Genomic DNA, 18,872 nt, shown 5'->3' with positions numbered 1-18,872 from the left:
GGTGCTCGATTGTCAAACATACCTATCCCCTCTCTTCAGAGAGTTCAAAGGTACACGGCCACGTTGGCAGCCGTCTCTCCAGTGCGTTGTCTTCCACGCTGCGTTTGATTTGGGTGTTTTCGTGGGCAGAGAGCGATCCTGGATTTTAACAGTACCTCCCTGGTGCTCCATGGCGGTTAAAAGCAGACGTCACACGCTTGCATTTCTTGGCAGGTATTTTGCCAACGAGCCTTTTGCAGACTTCCACCGCGTTGAGGGTGTGAGGGGCGTGTACATCACCACGCTGATAAACGGCTCCTTCAGCGAAGAGAACATGAGGTCCGTCATCACCTTTGACAAAGGGGGGACCTGGGAGTTTCTGCAGGCCCCGGCATACACGCGCTACGGAGAAAAGATCAACTGCGAGGTAACAAGCAAGCAGAACTGGGTCATTCGACCCCACTGTCTTTCCTGCCCAAGTGCAGCGGGGCTGGATGTGATGATCTCAGGAGGGCCCTTCCGGCCCCTATCATCTGTGAATCCGGGAGCACAACCTCTCGTTCCCTGCCTCGGGAATCACCATGAAAGCCTGGCCACTTTTATTACAGAGTCTGAACCTTTGTCAGTCCCTACAGGGCTGCCCGTGGCTGAGCTTTGATGGTGAAATGCAGCTTTTAAGCAGAGAGGGTGGAGATCAGGGTGGAGCAGCACATAATAGCAAAAGTCACACAGGAGTTTGGGAGCTGAGACCTCAGTGTGATGCATTTGCAGGCAAGCATCAGTTCAGTGTCCTCTAGGACCCTGCTGAAAGGTTGGGTAAGTGCTGAGACGAAAGCTTATCCACGCTTTCCCTAGCCAGCGTGTTTCAGTGGGTTCTTGGCCAAGCTCTTCTCTTTCCCTTGTGAAGAGCATGAGTGCCAGCTGCAGAAAAGGCCAGGAAAGGAGTGTGAGGATGGACCAGTTTAAAGACATCCCAGGTGAACTCCTGGCCCCACTGAAATCAGTGACCAAACTCCTCCTGACTTCAGTAGAGAAACTGAATGCAGGGATATATGGAATGGAGGAAGAGCATGCAAAGAGCATCCTTGCCCCATCTCCGTGCTACCTTGGCCCCCTAGTGATGTCACTGCCAGTTTTAGCCACCCAGACGAGGGTGAGGTATTCACCTGCACCAGCAGCACACAGCAGAGAGGACTTGGTGCTGAAACATAGCAGACCAGACATGGCACTTGGATCCCTTGTGTCCTAGTCCACTGCGAAACCCCAGAGCAGTCTCTTGCTGCAGGGACCCCGCTCTCCCAGTGGAGAGGAAGCACAGTCCAGTAACGAAAGTCAGAGTCTTGCTGGGTGCTCTTGGGCAAGTCTCTTCCTCTCTCCAGGCTTCAGGTTCTTCCTCTTTGTAAAAAGAGGATAATTCATCCCAGCGTGGGTTTTTACACATGCTCACATTTTCGGAGCGTCTCGCAGCAGCACATTAAGCAGTGTAACCAACATCTGCCATGTGTTTATTCTCTCGTCCTCCTCAGAGAAGGAGAAATGTGTTCAGTGGAGGGCTTTTATGGAGTTTCTGGTTGAAATAATGCTTGCACGCACACATGCTGCCATGTATTTGAGCTGTGGTAACGTTAAAAGAAATGCGACTTGCACTTGCAAAGGAAGGTGGTACAGTTTATTACGGTCCTTCATTCTGGTGAGGGTTGGTTCCAGGGTCTCGGGGCAGCCCTTGAGGAAGCTGTCTTCTGCCTAAACAAGCAGTGTCCGTATTGCGGGGAGTTGCACTGGGTTAGAGGAGTGGAGCCTTCTGCCAGTGCCTTCCCCTTGGGGCTGTAGGTGGTCATTGAGACCCTGCTGCATCCAGTCCGTTGAAAGTCATGGAGATAAAGCTTGCAGCCTTAAATTTGACTAGATATTGTCTGGAAAGCCAGGGCAGGGCATAGAGCACAGGTTTGCATGTATGGGGAGCCCGTTTTGCTGAGGCAGCATGCGATAGAGTTGGGTACCAGCTGGAATTGTAAGTTTTGCTGGTGTACATTGCCTGACGTGCTAGCCAAGAAGTGACAAAGGCACGAACGTTTTCTTCCCTCCGGGGGTCATAGAGACCCTGGATTCACTAATGTTTTGTGGCACGTCAAAAGCCTTTCATAATCGCAACCGTGTTTTGCTCTTCCAGTTTTCCCAGGGCTGCTCTCTTCACCTGGCCCAGAGACTGAGCCAGCTGCTTAACTTCCAGCTACGCAGAATGCCCATCCTCTCCAAAGAGTCTGCTCCAGGACTGATCATTGCTACAGGTATAGTCTTTTTAAGGGCCTGATTCAGTGAGGAGCTTTGTCTGCTGACTAGAGGGTGCAAAGTATTTTTAAGTGGTATTTAGCCCATACCTGTATTGAAAATATTGAGTATATTAAAAATGCAATTAAAAAATGTGTTTTGCAGTCCCCTTTGCTCCGCTCACCTGCTACTGTTATTGCTGCATATAAATTTGGGTGTATTATTGTTCAAAGTAGAAACACTTCACACTTTATTCTCTTCCTCCCTCCCTCCCTCTCACGGTCAACCCAAAGGTTTTTTTTAAAAGCTTATAGACACTAATACTTGACTCGCGTATCACTTTATTATAGAAACCTCATTCTGTAGGATATTTGGAACGCAAAGAGTAGGTTTCATCTGATCATACTTCTTTTATACTTTTTGTGTTTTCCCTGATTCTTTTTAAAACTTACAATAATCCTATTAAATCTTTACTTAAAAGCACCTGATTAACAGTGTGGAAACCTAACTTTCCAATGCTGGCAAATAAAAATAGTTTAATGGTGATGGTTTCATTTTAAGTAACCCAGTTGGATATGTCAAGAAGAATTACGTTCTCATTCTCTTAGGCTCGGTTGGCAGGAACATGGCGAGCAAGACAAACGTCTACATTTCAAGCAGCGCTGGAGCAAGGTGGAGAGAGGTAGGGATGCTATTTTCATTAAACCAGCATGACAACGTAGCCAAAAAGGTATATCTTTGGGGTGAGGGGAAGCATAGCACTGGTCTATGACTATTATATACGCTGTACTAAGTTTTAAAGGTGACCTGCACATACTGAATATGCTCACACATGTGCAGATTAGGGAGTTTAAGTTAAATACACCAAATACCCCAGAAGCAAAGTTTAAAAGAGCTTTTAGCATATGACAAATGTTCCCAGGTTCCACTCTCTTACTCAGAAATCAATATCCATTCTGACAAATGCTGCTGTGTGAGCTATTGTGGTCGTCTCATTTCAACTGTAAAAGGGCTTGGAACAGTAAAAGCAAGAAAAGGGTCCGTTTTAATTTCTGTACTGCAGAGTTCTCCAAAGTGTTTGTCAAGTCTGCTCAACATGTGGGCGTAGCATTGATATGCAGCGCGTTCACATTTGTTGAAGCAAAATACCCAAGCGAAAGATTTGCAGATTGGAGCGATCGGGGGAATGGGAAACTGGCACATTCCTCGCCGCTAGCGATTGCTGTGGTTGAAACTTCAAAAGCAGCAGGGCACAGGCTGGTGTATTGAGGCAAGAGGGTTGGAAAGGTTGGTCTTGTGGCTAAAGCACTGGATTCATACACAAGAGCACTGTGTTCATTTCCCAGCTGTACCACAAACTCCTGCAACACATCACTTAATCAGGAGAGATTACAACTTTGTCCTGTACCTGGCAAGCAACGGCGATGCCATTGCCTGTATTTTCTTTGCTCCTCTACACTGTAAGCCTCTTTGTGGGACAAACAGGGACTGTATGTCCCTGTTTGCCTGCACAGGGCTTTGAGGTGTTGAGCACGGCTGTGTACTTGTGTAATACATAAATCAATACAATAATAATAGCACGGATTGGGACATCACTGAGCGAGTGCTGTCACTGGGAGAGGAAGGGGGAGGGGGCTTAGGGAAAAAGAATCAAATCAAAAGTTGGGGGGAGTAGCAGATAAGCTGGGGGACAGGATTCAGAGTGACCTCGACAAATTGGAGGATTGGGCCAAAAGAAATGTCATGAGGTTCAACAAGGACCAGTGCAAAGTCCTGCGCTTAGGACAGAGCAGTCCCATGCACCGGTACAGGCTGGGGGCTGACTGCGTGGGTGGTAGCTCTGCAGAAAAGGACCTGGGGGTGACCGTGGACAAGAAGCCAAATATGAGCCAGCAGCGTGCCCTTGTTGCCAAGAAGGCTACCGGCATCCTGGGCTGCATTGGGAGGAGTGTTGCCAGCAGATCAAGAGAAATGATTATTCCCCTTTATTGAGCGCTGGTGAGACCACATCTGGAGTCCAATGTCCAGTTTTGGGCCCCCCAATACAGAAAGGTTGTGGACAGGTTGGAGAGAGTCCAGCAGAGGGCAACAGGAATGGTTAGGGGGCTGGGGGACATGACTTGTGGGGGGAGGCTGCGGGAACTGGGCTGATTTAGAAGAGAAGACAGAGGGGATTAATAGCAGCCTTCAGCTACCTGAAGGGAGGTTGCAAAGTGGATGGAGCCGGACTGTTCTCCATGGTGGCAGATGACAGAACAAGGGGCAGTGGGCTCAAGTTGCAGCAAGGGCAGTTTAGGTTAGATATTAGGAGAAAATCTTCTTACTGGAAGGGAAGTAAAATACTGGAAGAGGTTACCCAGACAGGTGGTAGACTCTCCATCCTTGGAGGTTTTTAAGACCCTGCTAGATAAAGCCTTGGCTGGGATGATCTAGTTAGGGATAGTCCTGCTTGGAGCAGGGGGTTGGACTAGATGTGACCTCCTGAGCTCCCTTCCCACCCTCCTTTCCTATGATTCGATGGTGCTTAATATACATTCCTCTTATTCTCAGTGTTGCTTTGACCTGAGTTATCGCAGGCAGCTGGCAGGCTGTGCTGGAACCAGTCAATTTAGCTATTTATTTAAGGATGGTATATTTGAGGCTTGTGGACAAATCTCGGACAAACCCCAGCATTTTCTGCCCACATGAATGCCTGAAAGCCCTTTGGCTTCTTCGATTGGAACGGGACGTCGCTCTCAGTTGACGGGAGTTGAATGCTGCTCGCAAAGTGGGTGTCCTGGTCTGTGGCAGAGTTTGCGGTCTGCCTGAACAGTCTGCTGTTAGTGTAGTATGGGGTTTCAACATCTGTAAGCTGTTTAAAATCCTGCGAATAAAACTGCCTTCTTTTCCTCCCAGTAAGTGGTGCATGGTTTGCTTAACATCTGGGCAGCTGGGACAGTGATGGGAACAGGCCGCTGGTTTCCTTGTTGCCAACATACAGTCTTATGCAGAGGATGGCTGTCCCTGAGCGAGTCATATCATATCAGGAAAGCAACTAGGGAGCTGAGTTTCTTTCCAAGGGAGCACTGTGAAAAACCTAAAAGCGTTGATTATTTAAAAAAAAAAGTTGATTATTTAAAAAAAAAAAAAAGAGAGATAGGCACATATGCTCTTCATGCTGGGCCGTCACATTGCACTTCTTGCAAATACACAAGACTAGGCTGGGCAGGGGAGGGAGCTGCAGTTAACAGGACCCTGGCTTCTCAGTTGTTCAGTGCAATTGTGCAACTCTTCCTCTTTCTGCAGTGAGGTGATGCCAAGGACGGGAGGGGAGTGGGGGGGCGGGGAACGACCGAGCATTTTAATTTTGTGCCTGCGTGACAGCAATTCAGCTTCTGCCTCTCTGTTCTGGCAGGTAGCTGTGTGAAAGCAGGCTGGAGGGCTTACTGGTGTCCCCAGTCCTGATACTGTTTCCTAAAGAGGAAAACAAGCAAATATTCAGACAATGCCCCTTGCAAACAAGTCCCCAAGTGTGCTGGAGCATACCGAAGGCACAGTCAGATATGCACTCGGTTTGTTTTCATACCAAACTGGCTTCAGCTCTCTGGGTAGGAAGGGAAGATGTGTCTGTGGTTTTGGTCGGTAAATAGAGCCGTGAGTGGGTGTGAAATATGACAGTTCTTCTGTGGGTAGAAGCGTGAACGGTCTCTTGGGTCTTTTTTTTTGCATGTCCCAGCATTGCTTACATTTAAATTTTGATGAAATCTTGCAGGCTCAGAAAGAAACTCAGCTGCATCTTTTTTGAAAATCAGCAAGTCTCTGCTTTCTGAGAGTTCGTATCTGCCAGACTGTCTAGGCTTTGGGGCTTGATTCTCCTTGCTTACAGCCAAGTCAATGAGAGGAGACGCAGTGGCTGGGGTGCCGTTCTGCTTTTGGTTCCAGCTATGTAAAATACTGCTGACCTGGCACCAGACCTTGGCCCATAAACACTTGAGTCCCCAGTGGTCCCTGATACCGGGCTCAGCTCAGCAGGCCTGGAGGTTAGCAGTGGTCAGGCGTTATCTCTTACAAAGCTGTGTCCTAACAAGGGTTTTCTTCTGCTTCAGCAAAGCTTTGATGAGACTCCAGTGTAACCTAAGCCTAGGCTTAATATTAAGCACGTGGTGTGTACTTGGAAGACTTGGGACCCTTTGGGGCTATGTCTTATGGTCCGTGTGACGCTTTATAATCCCATCTCCTAGCAACCACAACCCTCTTTAATTGACGTTCTCCCTCTATGCTTGCTTCCTTTTTCAGGCACTCTCTGGACCCCATTATTATACATGGGGGGACCACGGTGGCATTCTTGTGGCAATAACAGAGGGCACAGAGACAGACCAGCTCAAGTAAGTTATGCAAGCCTGGCATCTGCTGACTGAGATAAGGAGAGAACGTACAAGAGATCTGAGCTCAAGAAAACAAGTGCATGTTGAGTAACCCCTTAGTTTTGTCTTGATAACTCACCCATTAAGTTCTCCCCTGTCCCTTATTTTAAATTCTTGGGAGAAATTTCTCACTGGGAAAACAGGAATAAGTTGTGGCGCCCGAGAGATGTTCTTCGGCGCGGGTGTTCTTTGCATCGCCTGTCTTTGTACGTGCACGGACCGGGTTGTTACTGGCGCGGTGCGCTTTATCGACATGAATGGCTTTCTTCACAGTACCTCTGTGGGGCGGTGTCCCCCATTGTACAGAGGGGACTGAGACAGACAGGACGCTCATACGGGAATCTCTGGCAGGGCCAGGCGGTGCAGGCAGGTCACTGAGTCCCAGCCCACTGTTTATCCTCAAGAAGATCCTTTCACTTCTCGTTTTGTGCCAGTGCAGTATTAGCAGAGCTGAGCCCTGGTCACCGAGTGCAACGGCAGAGGAGTTGCAGGCAGCAGAAGAGCTCGTGTAGCCAAATCTTCTGTTAGACTCAGCATTGCTCACACCGCAAGTGAACGTCGCCCTGCTTCGGACCAGAGCGCCTGCTTGTAATTTAGTACCGGTGTTTTATAAACAGCCACCCCCCCGCCTCGTACAGAGAGAGCAGCAAATTTTACCAGGACCTGCGGCATTTGATATTTATTGTGGAGTTTCTCACCTAGAATAACAGACAACAAGGGCTGGAAGGGACCTCAGGAGGTCACATCTAGTCCAGCCCCCTGTAGGACCATCCCCAACTAGATCATACCAGCCAAGGCTTTGTCTATCCGGGTCTTAAAAACCTCCAAGGGCGAAGATCCCACCACCTCTCTGGGTAGCTTATTCCAGTGCTTTACTACCCTCCTTGTGAAAGAGTTTTTCCTAATATCTAACCTAAACTACGTGTGCACTCCAGCCTCAGTTTATCCTGTGGCAGTGAGTTCCATGGGCTTCTTATCTAATTGTATAACCTGAATAATATCACTTGTCTCTTGCACCCAGAATGGTGCTCGTTCTGCTTCATCACACTGTCCATGACTGCACCATATGCTTTGCCATGAGTACCATTTATTAACCATTAATCCCAGGCCCTGATTCATATCGTTTATTGCAGCATGTGGTTCTTCGGCAGCTATGCGCTCCCTGTTCGCTCTATCCAAGTTGTGTATCCTCTTCCTTTCTCTCTCTGGCACAAGACTTTTCCCTTTCAGTTCTCAATTTCTCCATACCCCTGGCTGATCCCTGACCCTCTCCCTGGTTTCTGGGATCCCTTCCTTGTCCGCTGGATTGTCAGTCACCTTTCATGCTACTTACAGCAGCAACTCAGCTGCTTGTCAGTGTGTTGCCTCACTCACTTCCCCGCTAATTACGCACAGCCCTGCACTGTTGTGAGCGCAGTGTGCATGGCAAAGAATGGCTTTTTCTCTGGTTTTGTAAGATCAGTGCTCCTGCTGAGCCTATATCATTACTTTGGCTCAAGGCTTACGAACTTGAAACCACTTGCACCCATATGTGGTATGGGATTCACCAGCATGACTTTGCTGAATTAGGCCTGTAGCTGACTAAATAATGGTGGAAAATTGCAAAGAGCTTTGGATTGCTGGGGGAAAAGACTCCTGGGCCATGTCCACATGAGCAGGGGCGCGCATTTGTAGCAGCACAAATAGTAGCTGCACAAATTTGTGCTGCTACTGTGTGCCACGGTGCATGCCCCTGCTTGTGTGGTTTGCAGTGGGACACATTGTGCTGCTGCTACATGTGCTGTGTGTTGGGTGGGGTGGGGGCTGGCTGGGGTACAGGGGGCTGCAGTGTGGGGCCGGCTGGCAGGCAGCCCCCAGACAGAGGCACCCTGTGCCCCAACTGGCACATGGAGACAAGGGAGCAGGCAGCCCAGGGTGGTCTGCTCCATCATCTCTGCGTGCTGCAGAGCCCCAGCTGGGGCAGCCATCCTGAGCACCCTGGGCTGGCTGCTGCCCCGTTTCGATGCAAACTGTGCCCCAGCCAGCTCCTCTGCCTTAGAGTCCAGCCCTGGGGTCTAATTTACCATTTCTCCTTGCTGTTAAATGTTTGGGTGGAATTTTCTTGGGGGTTTTTTTTTTTTTTTCTGTGAACACTCAAGAGGCTTTTTCTCCCTCTCAGCTGATCTATACCGGTGAATTGATTTTACGAGCTTAATTTTTAAATGTTAAGCAGGAGACCATTGATTCCAACAAGAGTTAAATAGGCACCAGAGATGCACATTTAGACGGAGCATGCCCTTTGGGCTCCACAGCTTCAGCATCTAAAAATTAAGAGCCAAAACTTCTGGTGTGTTATATAAGCATCATTAGGTGTGTGTTGAGGGAGCACACATGCTGCCTTTACAGATCCACTGTCCCCGAAATATCATGGCACTTCAGGGTCATTTTCTGATATAAAGGGAAGCGAGCCCTCGGGAGAACTTTAATACGTTCCAGCGCACATCTGTGAGGTTGGAAACCACCCAACATCTGTCAGATTTTGTACCAACTGTCACAAGCTCTGGCTTTTCTCCCTCTACAGAATTTCAAATAATATGGCAACACTTGGCTCTCGTTTCCCTACGGTGTGCGCGCGCGCGCGCGTATGCATGCACACATGAGAAATAAGCAGTGGCCCTCACAGTCTCTGCATCTGCTTGCTGTCCTTTCTGAATACTGTCATGGTGTAAGCCGGTACATAGGACACCAGATTGGGAGTGAGGAGACCCATCTCCTTGGGTGACCTCGAGCAAGTTGTTAGACCTGTTTGTGCCTCACTTTCTCCTCCTGAATAACAAGGCTAATGGTTCTGACTTTCCTTTTTTAAGCACATTGAGGTCTGCAGATGGAAGCAAAGGGATGAGGGCCAAAGATATTATGCTGTGGTTTTGAAAATACCTGATTTTAGCAGTCTATGCAAGTTTTGAAATAGGCAAATACGTCTCTGCTGGATTCCTGTTTTTATAGCAGTGCTTTATCCTTGTCTCTTCCCTTCCAGGTATAGCACAAATGAAGGGGAGACCTGGAAAACATTCACTTTCTCAGATAAGCCAGTATTTGTATACGGGCTGCTCACTGAACCTGGGGAGAAGAGCACTATATTCACCATCTTTGGCTCCTACAAAGAGAATGGTCACAGCTGGTTGATAATACAGATCAACACCACTGATGTGCTCGGTAAGGGAGCTGGCATATGAAGTGTTCACCTGCTCTTGGATCCTGTGGGTACCGTGTATTGATCCCAGCCTTTCGCTTTTCCTTCACAATTCAAACCCACTCACGTCTATTGAAAAAGCAACAGATGCTATTGCTTTCCTCACTGACTATTAATATGGAGACAAATAGGGCCTTGGATAGTTCTTGCATCTTTGCCTCAGACTCATCACTTACCTACAGAGAATGACAAAGAGGGGCCATGATCTACTGATCTGAGCTATAGGATGAGACTTTCAAAAGCATTCAAGAGACTTAGGAGCTCTAGTTCCACTTTTCAAGCTACCTTTTGAGCCCAGTTCTCACGGCATGTCCACGGCTTTAGGGCTGTACTGACATGGGCCTCTTTGCAGGCCAGGGCCTGTTGCACAGTTATTCATGCTGAGTGACATCTTGTCCCCTTCTCCAGTTCTGTGTCCCTGGCTCACTGTTCACATAATATTTTCAGTTTGCAGTGGTAGAGGAAATTTGAGCTAGAGAGAACAAATGCAAATGTGCTTAATTCTTATCCTGGCAGGATTTTAAAAAGCAAGGGAATAAAAAAATCCATTTCTGTAAGCCATGCCCATGAATGTTTTATAACTGATTTCAGCTTTGATTGCGAAGTAGCGTTTTAACCAAATAACAGTTAAACTCGGCAGAGGAATTTGCTCGACTAAAATTTATAACCAATTCCCTCGTCGTTCGGTTATAGATGGTTCTCTTTGGGAACCGGCACGGCTTCATTTAAATAAGGCATCGCAAATGCGCTGTCGTTAGCAGTGGAGTTGTTTATTCCCTTCTGTCACCGAACGTCTCTATTTTTCCCTGTGCTGCGCACTTTGAATTGAATTAGTCTCCCTTTATCTTTTGTTTGGGGCTGGCACATGCTGGTATCACTCCATTGACTTGCGTGGAGGTCTTGACGATTCACACTGCCGAGTCCGGGAGAGAGAGGGGAAAACAGGATCCAGGAAAGAAAAGCGCTGTTGTGCAGTACCTGATGAACAGCCCTAGCAACTGATGCCCTTACTATATCCATGCAGAAGGGAAGGAGCTCCCTAAACCTGTGACGCTAGGAACGGCTCCTTCTGCCTGGGTGGTCCGTCCATTTCTGAGCCTCTCTCCTGCGACTAGCGGTGTTGGTGCTTTTCTTAGTTCACAAAACGCGGTGTTGAGATGGACTGTGCGTGTTTTGCCCTGGCTGTTGAGCAGTCGTCAGCTGGTAATGGATTTCTGCTCAGCCAGAACTGAATGGTTGAACTGGAGGTGGGAAAGGCTTCATTGTCCAGCCTCTGCGCCATCCGGTTACATGCTGGGTGTAAGGAGGGTTCAAAATGCAGTTCTGCACTGAAGCAAAAATCATCCCCTGTGTTACTGGGCTGGACGCTGGGGAACTTGCCAAGGCTTCTTGAGGAAAGGAGTCCTTTAAATTGCAGTGTGTCAGCACAGAAGCTGTAAAAACAGTGCAGCCTCTCACTCAAGGGCATAAGATATCAGGGCATCAGGATCTTGATAAGGCAGAGCACTTGGTCTGATTCTCCACAGCCTTTTGTGGTGATGTGCACCCATGCAGAGAGCCAAATGTCAGAAATCAGCTGACTTTCAGAGGCGTTTCACATCTTTGGCTTCCTTCTCAGTAACAGGCACCAGCTCTCAGACTGAGGCCTCTAGCATTTTACACTGCACACATATAAATAATAACTTCAGGTGCGAGGACAAAAGGCAGTCAGACCCCACACCTTCCTAAATCCTGAGTTTTGGTTACATAGAGACTGTGGCTATCCTTTAACCCAATCCTGTCGCTTGTCACAGGAGTCCCTTGCACTGAGAATGATTACAAGCTGTGGTCACCCTCCGATGAACGAGGTAATGAGTGTTTACTGGGGCATAAAACAGTTTTCAAAAGGAGGACTCCTCATGCGACTTGTTTTAATGGAGAAGATTTCGATAGACCCGTGATGGTCTCCAACTGCTCTTGTACAAGGGAAGACTTTGAATGGTAAGTAGCAATTAATTTCCCTTAGTCTGGATTGTAATTCTAAGATAAATATCAGTGACTAATAGCACGGAGTGAACAAACAGATCCAATTTATTTAGAGCTTTGTATCCACCGCCGGTTTTATAGCAGAGAGGAAACGGAATAGACCAAAAACATCCTTTCATTAGTGGGGAGCATGAGACTTAATTAATGTTTTTCAGGCACTTTGAAAACCTCTGAAAGGTGCTGTGGAGGAGCACAGTGTTATTACTTTATCACCTCTTTAAAATGAATGAAGACAATTTCCCATTCAAATGTAGAGGCCAGCTATAGAAAAAGCCAGGAGACCCTACAACCAGAGTGACGCAACCGGTCCTGCCACATCATTTTATTTTTAATTTACACTTCAGTGAAACTAAACAACTGTCAAGATAAGGGAGCTTTGCTGCGACAGGCAGACGGAAAGGGGCTTTTATTAATGAGTCAACTGTTGGGTGGGCATGGGCCAGCCTTTTGAAAGCTCAGAGCCAGATTTTTCAAGGGCTCGTCTCCCATTTAGGGTTAAGGAGGACTGGGACAGACTGGGAGTCAGGACTGCTGGCTTCTGCTTCCCAGTATGAAAGCCCAGTACCATGTAACCTGTGGGCAAAATCATTTGAGTGGTCTGTGCCTCAGTTTACCTGCCTGCAGTTATAACGAGGCTCTTCTGTAGCACTTTGCTTGCATGATTTTCAAAGCCTTTTATAGCGAAGCGGAGCATTGCTCCCTCTATCTTACTGGGAAACTGAGGCGGGGGCAGTGATGCGACCTGCTCACCAGAGTTGCAGTCCAGTGCCCTCTTCCCACGATCATGCTGCTAAAGCTATTGGGAGGCTTGTTAGCTTGACACATGCAACGTGTTTTGAGATTGCTTGATGAAAGCTGCTGTCTGATCACAACGCCTTATTATTAATCTGAATGCTACTGATAAGCAGATGAGTGTCCCAAGCCCTTTGTTGGAAAGGACCTGTGAACATGTCTGTATAACATCACGGCATTTTCTTTTTCTTTCCTTCCTCCCCTCTCAGTGACTTTGGCTTTAAACTAAGTGACGATTTATCATTGGAAGTTTGTGTCCCTGATCCTGAATTTGCTGGGAAACCATTTTCCCCTCCTGTTCCTTGCCCCGTTGGCTCAACTTACAGGAAGACAAGAGGGTAAGTACTGCGCATGGGTGAGGAACTTGATCTTCCCATGACAGGACTTAGGAAATTTCTGCTAAAGGAAGGATTGCATTAATACAGATTAACTGGGATACAAGCCCAGGATTCACAGTATAATGCATGCTAGTCTGTTGTAAATCCTGCCAGAACCAGTTTCTTGCATTAATTGCACATGACAGTATGCTGACCGCTTCCTTTAAATATCACACATGTATTTATACATTCCAGATACCGCAAGATCTCTGGGGACACGTGTGCGGGTGGAGACATTGAATCCCGACTAGAAGGGGAGCTGGTGCCGTGCCCTCTAGCAGGTAAGTAGGCTTGGGAGTATTTTAGCCATGATGGCTTCATTCCTTAAGTCAACGATTGTGTGCCTGCCTACCCAAGGACTATATAGAAACTCCTATGGGACTTCCAGAAATCTGGCCATGGTACAGGAACAGCAGCCAAAGTAGCTTAGTAGGTAAATAACCCAGGGTCTTTTCTCCCTTCTGGGTTCCTCATAGGGTGTTTCCACGTGCATCCTTGCTCCTATTCAATTAAGGGAAGTTTCTGATTTTGGAAACTGGAATTTCATTGTGAAGTGCGATGCGGTTTGGATACTCCAGCTCTTTAGAGGTCAGATTAAAAGTCAGTCCTGGCTTTCCATGCCAGGGCAGGGCAACATTTGCCCTTACGTGCCACACTATGTAATTCAGGCACGTCCAAGAAGAAATTTTCTCTCCCCAGACACAGAGGGCACTGAAGAGATCGTATCCAACCACGTGCTGCCGAAGCTATTTGCATTCTGTTTGTTAGAGTCTTAATTTAATCTTCCGTCATGAGCAGGTTGATTAACATGCCATTGCAAGAGAGAAAAATGTTTTCTGCAGTCAGTGGCCTGATCCAAAACTGTGCTGAAGTCACTGGGAGACAGTCTGTTGACCTTAGCTGGCTTTGGTTAGAAGCCATCGAGTCTGTCTCCCAGCTCTCCGACTGCCCTGCATCATATAGACGGGCAGAGCATGGTAATTACAAATGCAGGGACGTCCCTTGGCAAGAGCGAACCTCACCTGGCTTTGGTACACAATCCAGAACTGTGATTTTTCAAAGGAGCCTGAAGGATTTTAGTATCCAGTTCCCATTTTATGGAAACTAAATATCTAATTCCCTTTTGCTACTTCTGCAAGTCTTATCTGAATCTCTTCCCACGTGCAACAGAAGTTTAAGATATCCATTCCAGGTGAACCCAGGGGTGCCATAAAAAATACAGTCTTGGAATGGAAATGGTAAAGATGAATCTGTTAGCTAAAGACGACCTGTGGCCTGGCACAAGAAACGTTTTGCTCGGTAGAGTTCTTGCTGATACAGACTTGGCTTTTCTGCTCATTATTTACAGAGGTTTTAGTCATGCTATGCAGATTTCCCTGGCTTAGGGAGGAAAACCTTAAACTTGGCAAGCATGTCAAGCGTTTATGTATGGGGTGCTCCCAGGATAGCTGCTGTTGCTCTTTGGATGTATGTTGCTTTGCAGGATGGCAGCTCTTTCAGCTATAGCATTTCTGCGTACCTCTCTAAGCTGGTTAAGAATGGTTGGTGAGTTTTTGTTGTTACAATTATGGGTATAATTAATATTATTGATGTTTGTTTGTATTGCGGTAACACCTGTGAGCCCTAGTCATGGACTGTAACTCCATTGTGCAAAGCACTGTACAGAAAGTCATGTATTATAGTAGAGCACAAAGAGTCAGTCAAGGCATCATTGTGGTGCATAAGCATTAAACGAATTTAGCTCCAGTGGAAGGAGAAGCTTTGATTTTTCTAAATTGACAAAATAGCAAATGCGAAGAAAGAAAAAACTTCAAAATCATTTCTGCAGTTTTCAATCCCTTTTATCTGCTTTGATAATATTATGGCAGTAATATTTTCCTGTCACTTTTGAGTGTGAATAACGGTAGTCTGTGGATGCTGATGTATGCTAATCAAACCTAATTTCCCATAAGATTAAGGGTCGTATTCTCTTTTATGTGAAAGCCTTTAATATGCAGTTCTGGTAAGAAATGAAAAGTTTATTTGCTTTATCCTCAGAGCAACTCATGGCAAAGGACTTCTGTATAACCAATTCTATGTTTCCCTAGAGGAGAACGAGTTTATTTTGTACGCCACGCGCTACTCTATCCACCGTTATGATCTCTCTTCTGGAGTAAGTGAAGAATTGCCTCTAACTGGCTTGCAAGGGGCAGTGGCCCTGGATTTTGATTACGATCACAACTGCTTGTACTGGGCAGATGTAACTCTTGACATCATACAGGTGAGTGGGCACTTGCTCCATCTCTATACAGCAGGATGCTTTAGGATGTCTTCCTAGGAGACTGTATACCCTGAACGTGCACCAATGAAAAATGTAGCTGGAGTCAGGCCTCTGATCTACCCTTCAAGGTACACGTCATGAAAATAGGGCCCTAATTTAACCTGTTTTAGGAGGTTAGTCTTGTCAGGGATTTCTCATGCATTATACAGGCCAGATCCTTGCTCCACTGATTTACACTAGCCTGCTATACCTGATTTGTTGGCAGTATAGTGGGTGCTCGAAGAAAAAATTGATAGGAAAGAATTAGCATGTATTGGAAATGGGGTAAGTTGGATTCTTTGTCTGCACCTCAGGCTTGAAACACGTAAGTGCCCTGGGATCAGGGGTTAGCTTTCCTGCAGGGTTGACTCAGCTCTTCGGCCTTCTACCAAGGTGGAGAATTTCAGTTGATTTTGTGATGTTCCTCAGGGCAAAACACGAAAAGCCATTGCAATGCACTTCGCAAAGCACATTCTGCCTGCTTTGAATGAACACAGAGGACAGCACGTTTCACCAGAGGAGCATAGTCCTCCATTGTCCCTAGGCAAATTTTTCTGATACTTCTCCTGTACTGAGTACCTGTTGTCTAGCTTGGTGCCTGCCACCACCCTGGAAGTGAATGCATTCACTGGAGCCATAATATACCGCTTTGATATGTAAATACCATTGATAGGCTTCTCTCTTCTATGGCTTTTTTTTAATTTCCCGCCTCAAACAACTGTGCACGCTAATGTTAAGGCTTTTTTTTTTTCTTATAGCGTCTTTGTCTAAATGGCAGCTCTGGACAGGAGATAATCATTAGTACTGGCCTAGAAACAGTGGAAGCTTTGGCTTTTGAACCTCTCAGTCAGCTGCTTTACTGGGTCAATGCTGGTATTTCAAAAATTGAGGTATGTCTACAACCAGTCTCCGTAAGTAAATTCACCCACGTTGTTGAGAGTCAACCACGCTGTAAATCCATTAAACAATGCATTGCCCTGAGTTCCCCACTGCTGTGCCAGGGAGGCTGAATGCTTTGTGTCTGGTCAGGGGCATTAAAGGCACCTGCCATTCACACCCAGGGGTTCAGCATTCAGATGTATTGGTATTCTGTGTTCATAAAATGGACTAGGGTTGGGGCTTGTGCATTTAAACTGGGACTGTGATGTCATTGTATTAATTTGACAGCCTGGCTGAACAGCCAAAAAAGGGGGATTGACAAGAATTTTCCAAGTAAAAATGACAAGGTCTTTCCACTAGTGTTGGTTGTTTGCTAGTGCTTGGCGGCTCCCTCGTGAAAATAACGGTGAATCCTAAAAACATACAGATTTTAGCACCAAAGGCAACTCTCCCCAAAACTGGGTGTCTGTTACTAACTCTCCCTGGTTTTCCAACTTAAAAGTTTCAGTTGTCCAATTAGAAAGTAGAAATAATACCATGTGGTTTAAGGCAGGTGACAAATTACTTCCTGGAAGCAATCAAAATGAAGAATCCCAAGCAGCCCATTGGCTGAGGTGTATTGGTATCCAGTGTTCATCAGCTTCTCCCAATAACGAACACATTCATCAACATTAAGGTCAGATTCTGAGTTAGTGGCAAACGTTAGAAGTGGGTAAACTCAACTACTAATTTACCCATGACACGTTATTTGAGCATCTTTAGATGAACAGTCTCCCATGTGTAATGCTCAGGGATTTAATTAGTTGCACAGAGTGCATTATGGTGCTAAGCAGTTGGTTCAGTAATGTAGGAATGACATAAATAAAGCAAGCTCATAAACTTTTATCACTTGCCTTAAGATAACTGTTTGTCATGCCCATATACTTTGAATGGCCATTTGCTATATGGATGTAATTAAATGCCGTAGAATGTGATTTAATTTTAAACAATGCAATTGCTTTCCATATTGCAAACGATAAACTTATCCCTGCATTTCATGCTATAGGTTGCCAACCCAGATGGAGACTTGAGATTCACTGTTTTAAATTCTTCTGTGCTTGAACGGCCCAGAGCCCTGGCTCTGGTTCCCAAAGAAGGGTGAGTAGGACCTGTCTGTGATTAGGTACGCTCACATGTCTTATTAAAACCAACCAAGAGAATCGAGTGCTTTTCATCAACATTAGATTAATACCAAACACTAGTATTGTGTCTGACATGCTATTTTGAAAGCTGCATTCCTCTGCTTTGACTACAGTGAGGGTAGGTGAACTTCACCTGAATTCGGGTTGGGATCAGCTTTCCATTTTAGCCAAACTGCACTTCACTTACCATAACTTCCTACCTGCAACACTGTTAACAGCAGAGAGGTGGGCTGTTCCTTGCATGTATGTGAGGATTTGACCTAACCACTCATCTTCCCAAGACCAAGCTTAGTGGAGGCCAATTGCCTGATTATCTGCTCATCTTCTCAATGGGTTTTGCATGCTAGACTCCCTGCTCTCCTGGCCACAATGCTCCCATAGCACAAGCTAGATTGTTTAAAGCCACCTGGGGTACATCTACAGGGACCCCAGCCTAGATATATTCTGAACTGCTTTTCGTTCATGTAGTTTAGACACCTGGAACCTATTCTTTGTCCTGGGTGAGTCCTAATTACGAAGACCTGTTCTTCCTTGCAGGAAGGTTTGAGGGCTGAGATCTCTTTCATTTGGAAGCCAGTTTTGATGAAGCCTTTCATTATTTTCAATACATTCTTTCAATGGCCCTTATCAGGTTGATGTTCTGGACTGACTGGGGAGACTCAAGACCGGGCATTTACAGAAGTGATATGGATGGTTCATCAGCCAGCTGCATCGTCTCTGTGGGGGTGCGGTGGCCAAATGGCATTTCTGTGGACGATCAGTGGATCTACTGGACAGAGGCTTACATGGATAGGATTGAGAGGGTGGATTTTAATGGAATGCAGAGATCCATGATCCTGGACAGCCTTCCGCACCCCTATGCTATCGCTGTATTTAAGGTATTTGTGTAGCGATCTCACAGTGTAGGTATACATAATCAATCACGTTATCATGTATGCTTTTCATTTTGCAGTGTGTTGGGAGTTAGGGCTTTTGGACCCCTGTTAGTTCTGGCTCTCGGGGGTTAGAGCAAGACCTTTGCCTTGGATCTGCATTGCACAGAGGACTGGAAGAGGACCAATGTGGTTCCCATCTTCAAAAAGGGGAGGAAGGAGCACCCGGGAAACTATAGGCCAGTTAGTCTTACCTCGATCCTGGGTAAGCTTTTTGAGAGAGTTATCCTGGCACACATCCACGAGGGGCCGGCGGGGGAGATTATGCTTAGGGGCAACCAACACGGGTTCATTCGAGGCAGGTCTTGTCAGACCAACCTGGTGGCCTTGTACGACCAGGTCACCAAATCCTGAGACGTAGGGGTAGCAGACATCGTCTTCCTGGACTTTTGGAAGGCCTTCGACACTGTCTCTCACCCTGTTCTCATTAAGAAATTAGGCGACTGTGGTGTCGACACCCACACAGTCAGATGTGTCGCCAACTGGCTGGGGGCCGCACCCAGAG

The 18,872-nt window shown here is 46.6% G+C and overlaps 1 protein-coding gene across 2 annotated transcripts in view; it reads left to right on the top strand.

The window, feature by feature from the left end:
* The window catches only part of SORL1 (sortilin related receptor 1), a 70,626-nt gene that overhangs the window by 13,446 nt on the left and 38,308 nt on the right, over positions 1-18,872 (top strand). For both annotated transcript variants that reach the window (XM_019547056.1, XM_019547055.1), the window contains exons 8-19: positions 214-406; positions 2,150-2,267; positions 2,856-2,929; positions 6,523-6,611; positions 9,667-9,845; positions 11,676-11,862; positions 12,909-13,037; positions 13,272-13,357; positions 15,164-15,336; positions 16,134-16,265; positions 17,300-17,391; positions 18,067-18,313. In XM_019547056.1, the coding sequence (XP_019402601.1) occupies positions 214-406; positions 2,150-2,267; positions 2,856-2,929; positions 6,523-6,611; positions 9,667-9,845; positions 11,676-11,862; positions 12,909-13,037; positions 13,272-13,357; positions 15,164-15,336; positions 16,134-16,265; positions 17,300-17,391; positions 18,067-18,313 (1,699 nt within the window). The remainder of the gene's footprint in view (positions 1-213; positions 407-2,149; positions 2,268-2,855; positions 2,930-6,522; positions 6,612-9,666; positions 9,846-11,675; positions 11,863-12,908; positions 13,038-13,271; positions 13,358-15,163; positions 15,337-16,133; positions 16,266-17,299; positions 17,392-18,066; positions 18,314-18,872) is intronic.

Source organism: Crocodylus porosus, unplaced genomic scaffold (genome assembly GCF_001723895.1).
Source record: "Crocodylus porosus isolate Cpor-Errol unplaced genomic scaffold, CroPor_comp1, whole genome shotgun sequence".
NCBI lineage: Eukaryota > Metazoa > Chordata > Crocodylia > Crocodylidae > Crocodylus > Crocodylus porosus.
The sequence above is the reverse complement of the archived record's forward strand: the minus strand, read 5'-3'. Positions and strand labels throughout refer to the sequence as shown.